Source organism: the organism of the source record quoted next, unplaced genomic scaffold, assembly GCF_019419815.1.
Source record: "Pyrus x bretschneideri cultivar Hongxiangsu unplaced genomic scaffold, Pyrus_bretschneideri_v1 Contig59, whole genome shotgun sequence".
Classification (NCBI taxonomy): Eukaryota; Viridiplantae; Streptophyta; class Magnoliopsida; order Rosales; family Rosaceae; genus Pyrus; species Pyrus x bretschneideri.
This window is the reverse complement of record NW_025999797.1, coordinates 1,424,520-1,436,526: the sequence shown is the minus strand read 5'-3', so window position 1 is coordinate 1,436,526 and position 12,007 is coordinate 1,424,520. Positions and strand designations below refer to the sequence as shown.

At 41.3% G+C, this 12,007-nt stretch overlaps 1 protein-coding gene across 1 annotated transcript; it reads left to right on the top strand.

The window, feature by feature from the left end:
* The first annotated feature begins 368 nt into the window (after positions 1-368).
* On the top strand, positions 369-2,226 carry LOC125471176 (uncharacterized acetyltransferase At3g50280-like). The gene is made up of 2 exons (XM_048571316.1): positions 369-1,971; positions 2,158-2,226. The coding sequence occupies exons 1-2, from the start codon at positions 623-625 to the stop codon at positions 2,168-2,170; spliced, it is 1,362 nt and encodes a 453-aa protein (XP_048427273.1). The 5' UTR covers positions 369-622; the 3' UTR covers positions 2,171-2,226.
* Positions 2,227-12,007: the final 9,781 nt, after the last annotated feature.

The window sequence follows — 12,007 nt, the reverse complement described above, 5'->3', positions numbered from 1 at the left end:
CTCCGCCTCGGGTATTCGCAAGCGCTGACGATTCCGACAGAGCCATGTCCCTCACCAGAGCCACATCTCTCAAAAACTCCGAGTTTGGGGAAAGAGGTTGGGAGGGGAAGGTATAGGGGAAAAAGGTGCACAAGATAAGAGGTGGGGCGTAGGATAGAGATAAGTGATGAGAGGGGGTTGTGTTCGGTGGTCGAGGAACAAGGAAGGCCTCTTCTTTGGCTGTCTTGTGGGCAGAAGATGGTGGGGGGAAGCCTTTTGTTGGGTGTCACCCCACAATGTTTTTTTTTTCTTTTGTTTTTCCGGTAAGAAATTAGGTAAATGTTTGTAAATGTTTCTTCTAAGATGGAAAACGTTACAAGTCAATAGCGGAGGAGAAGAGGCCACAGGAGGGGAGGCATAATTACACGGAGAGAGGAAGAGAGATGAAGGCTAAAGAGTGTGTGGACATATTTTATCCCTATATTTAAGTGAGATTTAACAGAAATTTCACTTTTGGGTAGTCTTGGAAATTCGCTATCACCACACGGTGACCATTAATCGTCCGATTTGGCCTAGAGTTAAAGGCACCCTCAAAGCTTCAGTATAGTATAGTCTGCCTTCCTCAAGAGAACAACACCAAAATATGAGACACATTCGCTTGATCTCCACCACAACTGTTCAACCGACAACCCACAGTGATGAGTTAACTCGTAGAATTGAGTTAACTCCATGGGATCTGCAATTCCTCCTTGTAGATCAAGTCCAAAAGGGCCTTCTTTTCCACAAACCTACTTCTACTAACTGTGGGAATGAAGACCTAAAGAATAACCTAGTCGAACACTTAAAGTCCTCTTTCGCCACCGCCTTGGACATCTTCTATCCCCTCGCTGGTCGTCTGGCCATCACGGAAAATAAAGACGATAACACCACCTCTTTCGCTGTCGAATGCAATGGCGCCGGAGCTGAGTTTGTCCACGCGGTTGCTGATGGAGTCACTGTGGCGGATATCCTCGACCCTGTCTTGGTCCCCGATGAAATTGTCTACGACCTCTTTTCCATGAATGGGGCATTGAATTACGAAAGTGTGACCAAACCCCTTCTTGCAGCGCAAGTAACAGAGCTGGTTGATGGCGTTTTCATAGGTTGCACAATGAACCACTTGGTTATTGATGGGTCGACATTCTGGCATTTCTTCAACACTTGGTCCGAGATCTCTCGCGGTGGTGGTGGTCGCGATGGAATTTCGCAGTCACCTCGTATTTTTGGCCGTGAGTTTCTGGACGGCATCATTGATCTTCCAGTTCGCATTCCCTTCTTCCGCAGTCAGATCCCAGATAAATTTCTACCACCGCCTCTTAAACAACGGGTATTTCATTTCCCCAAGGAAAAAATTGCTCAGCTCAAAGCCAAAGCCAATGACGAGATGGGCACCACCAAGATCTCATCCTTGCAAGCACTCTTGGCTCATCTTTGGGTTTCCATAACCCGCACCAGGCATCTCAACCCCGACCAAGAAATCAAATATTGCTTACTAGTAGGCCTGAGGCAAAGATTGCAGCCGCCATTACCCGATGAATACCTTGGCAATGCGGTTCTTTTTGGCACGGCCACATCCACCGTGAGCGATTTGCTCAACCGCGGACTAGGATGGGTGGCTTTGGAAATGAACAAGATGATTGCTTCAAAGACGAAAGAGGATGCTATAAATTTTTTGAAGCAATGGATAGAGAGTCCAAAACTGGCCAAATTGAATGCTTTCGCAAGTGATGACGCATTGAGCACGGGAAGCTCGCCGCGGTTCAACGTGTATGGTAACAACTTTGGTTGGGGAAGTCCTCTGGCAGTTAGAAGTGGTGCCGGGAACAAGTTCGATGGGAAGTTGACGGTGTTTCCCGGGGCCGAAGATGGAAGCATTGATTTTGAAGCTTGCCTCTCGCCGCAGACGCTGCACGCTTTGGCGGAGGACGAAGAGTTCATGGCTAGTGTGGCTTGGTAAACTTTATTTTAGAGAAAATTTTATTATTGCGGATCTTCGATCCTTGATTTCTTGGTTTTTAAATTATGCTCATGTTTTATTTGTGTCATTTTATTCTTAAGAACATCCCCGCTTAAATTACCTGATTACTAAGCGTCCTCCACTCAATCATTGAAAATTTGTTGGTTTATGGTTGTGGACAGTTCTGGAAATTAATAAAGGTCGTCGGCCTTCACCATGTGATCATCAGACCTCTACCAGTCTGTAGAAACCTTAACTTGTAAGGAACTCAGAGAAGTAGAAAAATATCTTCTTATTCTCATTACAACAATAATGCATTTACAACAGTATATATATAGACATCAATACAAGAGTAAAAATAACCCTAACATTTACAATTAATTACACACTACCCTTGTCTAACTAACTCCAGCTATACAGCTATTACTATTAGACTCTTTACACCCCCTCAAGCTGAGACTTGGTGCAGGAAAAGTGCCAAGAGGAAGCTTGGACCGAAGAAAACAGAACCTGTGCTTGGATAGAGACTTGGTGTGTAAGTCAGCAAGCTGATCATGACTACAAACATAGAGAACCTTAACCAACCGAGCCAAGACAAGTTCCCGAATATAATGATAATCTACCTCAACATGCTTTGTCCGAGCATGGAAAACAGGATTTGAAGCAAGAGATATCGCAGAGATATTATCACACCAAATGACAGGAATTGTAGACAGAGCAAGATGAATATCAGAAAACACCTTGCAGATCCAAGTGAGTTCAGCGGCAGTATGAGCTAAAGAACGGTATTCAGCTTCTGTTGAGGAGCGAGCAACAGTGGGTTGCTTTTTAGCAGTCCAACTAATTAAATTCCCACCCAGAAAAACACAAAAGCCACTGGTAGATCTCCGATCATAAGTACAACCAGCCCAATCAGCATCAGAATAAGCAGTGAGATCTAAAGAACCCTTTTTAAACCAGATACCCTGTGTAAGAGTACCTTTGAGAAAGCGAAGAATACGTTTGGCAGCCTGCATATGTTGTTCCCTGGGAGCATGCATGAATTGAGAGACTTGATTGACAGGAAAGGAGAGATCAGGTCTGGTCCAGGTAAGATACTGTAAGCCACCCACGATAGACCTATACTCGGTGGGATTAGAAAGTAGAGGACCACTGTGATCAAGCTTTGAAGCACCAAGAGGGGTGACACAAGGTTTGGCTCCTGCCATATTTGTCTTGTGAAGAAGATCAAGAAGATATTTACCCTGATGCATGAAAAGACCGTCAGAGGTACGATGAACCTCTAAACCCAAGAAATAATGAAGAGGGCCAAGATCCTTAACAGGAAATACTTGACTGAGCTTGTGAATAAATTGCTGACAAAGATTGGTATTTGGACCAGTCACAAGGATGTCATCGACATAGACCAACACAAAAACTGGAACTGATGATTGCAGAACAAACAGGGAAGCATCAGAGGAGGATTGTGTGAAACCAAAAGTGTGCAGGGCTTGGAACAGTTTCTCAAACCAAGCGCGGGGAGCTTGTTTTAATCCGTACAGGGATTTGTGAAGTTTACACACATGAGTAGGTAGATGAGAATCAATAAAACCAGGTGGTTGACTCATAAAGACATCTTCCTTGAGGTCGCCATGTAAAAATGCATTGCTAATGTCCAATTGATTTAAAAACCAATCAAATTGGACAGCCAGAGTTAATAGAATCCGAATGGTAACCGGCTTGGCTACTGGACTAAAAGTATCCTGATAATCAACACCCTCTTGCTGATGAAAACCTTTAGCGACGAGACGAGCTTTATACCTATCAACTGTGCCATCAGGTTTTCTCTTAATCCTGAACACCCATTTACAACCCACAATGTTCTGAGAAGAAGAGGGAGGAACCAAGTGCCAAGTACCAGTGAGTTGAAGAGCATTAAACTCTTCCTGCATAGCTTGACGCCAGTGTGCATATTTGGAAGCTTGTAGATAGGTAGAAGGAATAAAGTCAACATCCAGAGGTAATGGATGTTTGGTTGCAGAATAAGCCTTGGGTTTGAAAACACCAGCCTTAGATCGAGTGAGCATAGGATGAGCATTAATAGGATCTGAAGATGGTGCAAGAATAGGGGCAGGGTTGGACAAGAGAACAGGAGAAGAAACAGGTGCAATGGAGGAAGGCACAGATGATGAAAGAGAGAAACTGGAAGAGGAAGAAATATCGGGAGATGGCTGAGGAATGGAGAAGTGCAAATCAAAAATGGCAGAGGAAGAGGGAGTTGGATGTGGAGCAGATACAGAGGACAAATGATGAAAAGGAAAGTGGGTTTCATTGAATTGTACATGGCGAGAAATATAGATGCGCTGAGTGTCAAGAGCAAGACACCTATAGCCCTTGTGCTGCAGACTATATCCCAGAAAGACACATGCTGTACTTTTACCATCTAACTTGGAGGAAACATATGGCTTCAACCACGGATAACAGGAGCAACCAAAAACCTTTAACTTGGAGTAGTCTGGAGAAAACTTGAATAAAATTTCCCATGGAGAACTATTCAAACTAGAAATAGGCAGCCGATTTATAAGGTAGATAGCAGTAGAGAAGGCTTCAACCCAATACAAATGAGGAACTTTAGATGCCACTAATAAAGTCCGAGCTGTCTCAACTAAATGACGGTGCTTTCGTTCGACACAACCATTTTGCTCAGGCGTGTGGGGACAACTGAGCTGATGAGATATGCCATTAGCTTGAAGAAAAGATGTAAAGAGATTGCTAGTAAATTCACCCCCTGAGTCAGACCTCAAACACTTGATTTTATTGCCAACAGAAGTTTCAACATAGTTTTTGAACACAACAAAAGTGGAATATACATCAGATTTGGCCTTTAAAGGAAAGAACCAAGAATACTTGCTATGATCATCCACTATTAGAAGGTAGTATTTGTAACCAGAAACAGAAACAACCGGAGCAGGGCCCCAAACATCACAATGTAGCAAGCTTAAGCTAGTAGTTGAAAATGAAGTAGAAGAGGAAAACGGAAGCTTGTGATTCTTAGCAACTGCACAGTCAGAGCAGAAGAAGTTAACAGATGGCTTCCCTTGCAAAGCAAGTTTATTGGTAGACAGAACCCGCCTGAAGATGGAGGAAGCTGGATGCCCCAGGCGACTGTGCCAAATATTCACAGAAGCTTTAGTACAGACTAATGCCCGAGATGGCAAGGAAGATGAAGAGAAAGAAGCAGGAATACCTTGAAGATGATAGAAACCATGTCTAACTGGTCCCCGCAAAAGCATCTTCCCCGTAGAACGATCCTTAACAACGGAGCCATTGGAATTCAAAGTCAAAGAGCATGAATTATCTTTGAGAAATTGATATGCAGAGAGTAAATTGTGCTTCATTTGCGGAACATGTAAAACATTGTTCAATTTGAAAGAAGCATGATCAGTATGTAAGGATGTGCTGCCAGTATGGTGAATGGACAAACCTTTGCCATCGCCGATATAGACCTTATCATCACCAGTATAAGGAGTAGGAGAGGTAATATTGGAGATGTCATGAGTGATATGAGAGGTAGCTCCAGAATCAAGAATCCAAGAGGGAGATGGTTTGGATGCATACTGAGTGTACATGGCTGCGAGTTTGGTAGGAGGAACCTTTCCAAAGATGTCCGGATTCATGCGATCATAGCAGTCAATGGCTTCATGACTTGTGGATCCACAGATTTGACAAGGAGAACGAGAGTGAGAGGAACCCTGAGAACGAGAGCCTTGATTGTCCTGAGAACGAAAGCCTTGATTGTCCTGAGAACGAAAGCCTTGATTGTGATATCTATGGAATCCAGAATTAGAAGAATTTCCCCGATTGCCCTGATAAGTGCGATTGCCTCTGTGGTTGGAAAAACGATTGGTATTCCGACCTCGATTAGAGTTGTACCGAAAAGAATTTTGCAGTGGTTGATTGTGAGCAGCATAGGCCTGAGAGGAATGAGGTGTGGGAAGTAATGGGGGTTGATTCTGAGCAGCATACGCTTGAAAAGGTTCTGTAGCAACAGATTTCTTGCGACGAGCCATTGACAACTCTTTAGTAAGAAGAAGACCATGCAGTTCATCCAGAGTAGTAGAGGAGAGCCGAAGAGTGATAGAATCAACGAACGAGTCAAATTCCTCAGGTAAGCCATGGAGTGTGGCAGCAATGAGGTCACGATCGGACACACCAGCACCGGCGGCAGTTAAGGAATCAGAAATGGCTTTGATTTGCTGCAGATACTCAGAGATTGAATGAGAGCCTTTCTGAAGAGACTGAAGACGAGAACGAAGTTGATGAACATGAGCATCTGAAATTCCTCCAAAACGTTGCTCCAATTTAACCCAAAGATCGCGAGAAGAAGAAACCCCAACTGTAAAAGGAATGATTTCCTCCGAGAGTGTAGAGTTTAACCAGATCAAAAGATTTTGATCTTTCTCATACCACTGTTCAAACAACGGATTGGGTGAGCGATCAGATAGCAAGGGAGAGGGACAGGGTTCAGATCCATCAATAACACCAAGAAGCTTGTAGCGACGGAGAATGGGAGCAAAGAGCGCACGCCATGGAAGATAATTCGAGCTCTTAAGTTTGAGAGGAACCATACTCCCAATGTTTTGAATCGTCAGAGAAGTATAACTAGACACCAAATTAGGGTTTGAAGAAGAGGGAGAAGACGATGAATCGGACGCCATGCGTGAAAACAAGAACAAGATCCAGCCAAACAGAATACAGAGAGACACAAAAGATCGAGATCTGAAAGATCGAGATCTGAAAGATCAGCAAGAAAGATCACCAGAAAAATCACCAGAGATCGGAGCGAACACGGAAGGCGGAAGACGGTGGCGTGAGGATCGAAAAGTCACCAAGGCCGGAAGGCGGTGGCGATTGATACCATGTAGAAACCTTAACTTGTAAGGAACTCAGAAAAGTAGAAAAATATCTTCTTATTCTCATTACATACAATAATGCATTTACAACAGTATATATATAGACATCAATACAAGAGTAAAAATAACCCTAACATTTACAATTAATTACACACTACCCTTGTCTAACTAACTCCAGCTATACAGCTATTACTATTAGACTTTGTAAAGAAAGGGACAGAAGAATTATTGGTACTATAATCGATGCTACATGATAACAATAATTACAGAATGGCATTATTGATTCCTGCAGTTTGCAAGGATTTACGTGATGTAGCCATTTCACTAAGTAATACTACTAGGAGAGTGCAGTACCTCTCCCTTAGCTTGGAGGGCACCTACTCGTTAGTTTTCTCTCATTTACTCTTATGTATTTGGTTTGTCGGTGACGTGTTAATGGGATTAAGACTATCTCCCTTTCTAATCTCTCTCTCCTTCCCTCTTCTTCTATTTTATTTTTTTATTTTTAAACAAACGATATTATTTACATTAAGGGAGATGGGCTTAGCCTCACAATGAGTTAATAATAATGTGATTCAAATCAAACCTAATACCTTTCACTTACAAGTGAATATAAATACTACTAGACCATAGTACTAAGTGGCATAAATATGAGCATGCCGGGAGTCGAACTAATGCATAAGTAAATGGGAGAACCAGCGATAAACAACTATGCCAAACTACTTTCCCTCCTCTCTTATTTAAATGGTTACGATTAAACTACGTTAACATCTTGTTTTGAAATTTTTATATAGAGAAAAAGACAAAAAAAAAAAAGTGTGAGAGAAGGGAAGGGAAGATGATGGTAATAGGAGGGAGAGAATCCTACTCCATGTTAATGAGTAACAAGAAGGGTTCTATGAATTTCCCTTATGTTATTGTTCGTTCTTTGGGATAGAGCAACTTTCCATTAGTCTTAGGCTTTTTTTTTTTTTTTTTTTTTTGGTAAAAGGATAATTTAGTAAGCACCAACAACAAACATACAGCAGTTCAAAGGCCCAAAAACTACATATCAAGAAACAAAAGTGGGCCTAAAACACTAGAAAACACAAAATGAGCCCAAAAGACATTTAGGCCCAAACCTAGCTTCACGTCTCCTAAAGCAGAAGCTTCGACACCATCCACAACTTTCTCCACCCTTCTAGAACCAGCCAATCTATCTGATTCCATCTCCACTATCGCGCACTGCTTCAACAGACGCCACTTCCAAACCCGATTTGCTACCTAAGCACATCCATAAACTAGAGATAGTTGACAACTAAGTGAGAGAAGCCAGCTATTAGTATGAAGTTCATGGAAACCCACAAACGACATTGCCAAAACCTATAGATAACAAAAAGAAAGTGGTGTTGTTGGAAACACCTGAGCCGGTGGATACACCATAACTCTACGCACAATCTCAGAATGATGCATGGATGAAGATTGAAGCAAGGAAAAGTAATACCCATGGGGATACAGGAATATGATAGATTGGAGTAGAAATTTGGAATAAAAAGCAGTGGAATCAAGGAAAACAAAAAAGAAAGAAAGCAAGAAGGAAACGGCAACTGACCCCAGCCAAAGCTAGGGCCGGTGCCACCGGATTTTCTGTGGTTTGAATGCCTCACACAGGAAGTGAGAATAACTCTCAGTTTGAGAGAAAAGCTCTCACCACAAAGAGAAATTGTGAGCTGTCACTCCTTAGACACACAATAATCCACGTAAGTAGCAAAATATCTTAAAGTAAAACAAGAGAAATTTAACATTTCGACACTTATCTCGTTGATCTATCCTCCATCTTAAACAAATCCATAGTACTAAATAACATCTAAATTAAGACAAGAAGAGGTTGAAGAAGCTAGAGATGGGGAGTAAATCTGGTTCATGAACCAGATTATAATTCTGATGACCTAAAAAGTGTACACTCTGAAGATGGGGAAGAAAGCAAAAAAGAGAGCATTATCCAGAGTTTAATGAGAAAACGGACATGAAGAATCCACATCTTACTCTAGGGCTTATTTTCAGAGACTGTGTGCAATTCAAGAGAGTTGTCATCATGTACTCCTTAGTGAAAGGATATGAGGAAAGTCAGTTTCCTAGGAATGAGAAGTTGAAGATTACTGCAAAGTGTACAAAAGATTACCCTTGGATGAGTGGTGATGGCTAGAGGCATAGATCAAACAACATCTAAATTAAGATAATTGTTCATCACCACACCTGTGTTATGCTTGTAAATTCGCTATTATATATATAATAATTCTCCTTGTTTACACCTTTGTTTTACTCTTCTATATAGGTTTTACATTATATTTGTGTTTTGTAGGTTGTAACAAGCAAAGAGTGAAAAATGAGCAAGAAAAAGGTTTTTACAATCCTATGTCATCAGCACAGCCTCTGCAAATCAGTCGAATTCGTGGATTAAACTGTATTGACTTGAGAAGAACTAGGAGATGTGCCATATATGCTTGGAAAGCCACGGATGTCTATTTTCCATAGAATTTCACGGTTCGTGAATATCATTTTTCTAGAGGGAGTTATGGAAGTTTTAGTACATGAATGTCGGGCTATGAGCGAATACAAAGTTTTCTAGAAATGTGTATCAATGTGGCAGAAAAAAGGAAGATTAAAATTCCTATTTATTAGGAGTTTTAACCAGTTGAAGAAAGCCAAAAAGTCCAAGAGAAAGTAAATTAAAGGTCTTTTTAATATAATGAGACTTTAAAGCTCATTAAGCTTGATAAGGAAAAAAAGGGCTAATTGCCTTTTCAGTTACAACTAGAAGGGGAATGAAGGAGGATCCCTAATCAGACCAGCAGAGGGGGTGTGAGATATATATAAAAAAAAGCATAAAAAAACAAAAGAGAGGGAAGAAAATAGGCAGCAGCAGCCACCAAAACAAAGAAAGAACAACCCACAGCAGAAGGGAGAAAAAGGAAGGACCAGAGCACCGTTCTGCAATTCGTCATCGAAGAGTTTCTTCTTCTCCTTTTACTTGAAGTTTTGTTTGTCTTTGCTGCCCATTTACATTATGAGTAACTAAATTTCATAGTTGGGACTTGATTGAAGTCCTAATCATGTTTCCTTGAGTATTTTCGATACACCTTTGCTACAAGACAATTTGTTGATGCTTTAGTGATTAATTCCAGTTTTAATTCCAATCTTATTGAGTTATTTTTATGATTGATCACCATAGAATAGCTTTGTAATTGAGTTTGTTACATGGGTAAATTTGGATGATCGAGTCTTGTACCTATGTTGAGTAACAAGAGAACTAGTTACGGTTCTTGGAACTAATTATCACGAGTAACCGGAATAGATACCATGTTTTAGGACTCGTGTGTTTGTCGATTTCCATTGTATTATGCTTTCTTGGAGTGCAACTTAGTAGACACCATGCTAAATACTTCGAGAATGAAAAGAGTTAGTGTAGACACCCATGCCTAATTCGTTGTTTAGGGAAATCAATAGCTTAAAGAGTAGATATCATGCCTTTAGGTTGACAAACGTAAAGCATCAAAAATCTGTTTTGTATCATAGTGTGTATCGGTTGCTTAGGCGAAAAAGGTTTGAGATGGAAGTCAAAGTTCTAATCATTCAAACATCATTTTCAAAACCCTTATTGCCAATTACTTTTATTTGCCTACGTTAAAGATTGTGCTTTTATACTTAAACTTAATACATCGCAATGTCACATCCCGACTCGGGCCCCCACCACATCCTAGGCTCGACTCCACTGTAGCACGATATTGTCCGCTTTGGACCCCGACCACGCCCTCACGGTTTTGTTTTTGGGAACTCACACGAGAACTTCCCAGTGGGTCACCCATCATGCGATTGCTCTCGCGCGCTACTCGCTTAACTTTGGAGTTATGATGGAACCCGAAGCCAATGAGCTCCCAAAATGCCTTGTGCTAGGTAGAGATGGGAATATACATATAAGGCTTACATGATCCACTCCCCTAGGCGATGTAGGATGTTACAATCCACCCCCCTTAAGGGCCCAACGTCCTCGTCGGCACACCAAGGCCAGGGTTAGGCTCTAATACCAAATTGTCACATCTCGACCCGGGCCCCCACCACATCCTAGGCTCGACTCTACCGTAGCACGATATTGTCCGTTTTGGGACCCGACCACGCCCTCATGATTTTGTTTCTGGGAACTCACACGAGAACTTTCCAGTGGGTCATCCATCATAGAATTGCTCTCGCGCACTACTCGCTTAACTTCGGATTTCCAATGGAACCCGAAGCCAATGAGCTCCCAAAAGGCCTCGTGCTAGATAAACATGGAAATATACATATAAGGCTTACAGGATCCACTCCCCCGAGCGATGTGGGATGTTACACGCAACCTATTTTGTTAAACCTTTATTTGCATATTTGCTAGCTTTGTGAATTAAATAATTTAAATTGTTAGGAATCATACTCTATATACATATTAGTGCAATCCTTATGGGAATGATCTCGTACTTACTTTCTATATTATGTGTTTGATCTTGTGCCCTTGCGAGTTTAAAACGTGCAATTAGTAGCTTAATATTTAGGTTGCTAAATGCATAACAACCTGTGCGAGGACTTGGATGAATAAGAACTTGACTTCTCCTTTACTCACAGATTTGTACTTGGATTGGATAAAGCTCAATCCCACATGACCTGTGGATTCTTTTTTAGCCACTTTGGAATCTAAGTGGAATCATGGGCATACAAGGATGAAGGCTTATAGGGCACTGGATAAGGCTTTGAAGATTATTCAAAGCAAACATGCAAAGCAATATATAAAACTGTGGGATTTTGCTGAGGAAGTAATGATGATTAACTTTGTTGATGCACAAAATCAGTGAGACTTTGGAACAACGTAAAGTGTCAAGTTTGTGACCTTTGTTTAATAGCTCTCATCACCTAGTTATGATAATATGTAAGATATAAAGGTAAGGAAGCAAACATAAGATGTACGTGGTTCATCCTAAGTTTGACTACGTCCACGGGGTAGATGAGTTCTCATTAATAATGAAGGGTTTGCATAATATATAGGTTCAAGCGTAATCATCATTAATGGGTTCTAATGACAAGTTTAAGTACAATAATGGCATTATGAATTAATTGTAGGAGAATGGTCTTCTTT

Excerpts from the sequence above, each read along its gene's own strand:
- LOC125471176 (XM_048571316.1), top strand. The coding sequence starts at position 623 with ATGAGACACATTCGCTTGATCTCCACCACAACTGTTCAACCGACAACC.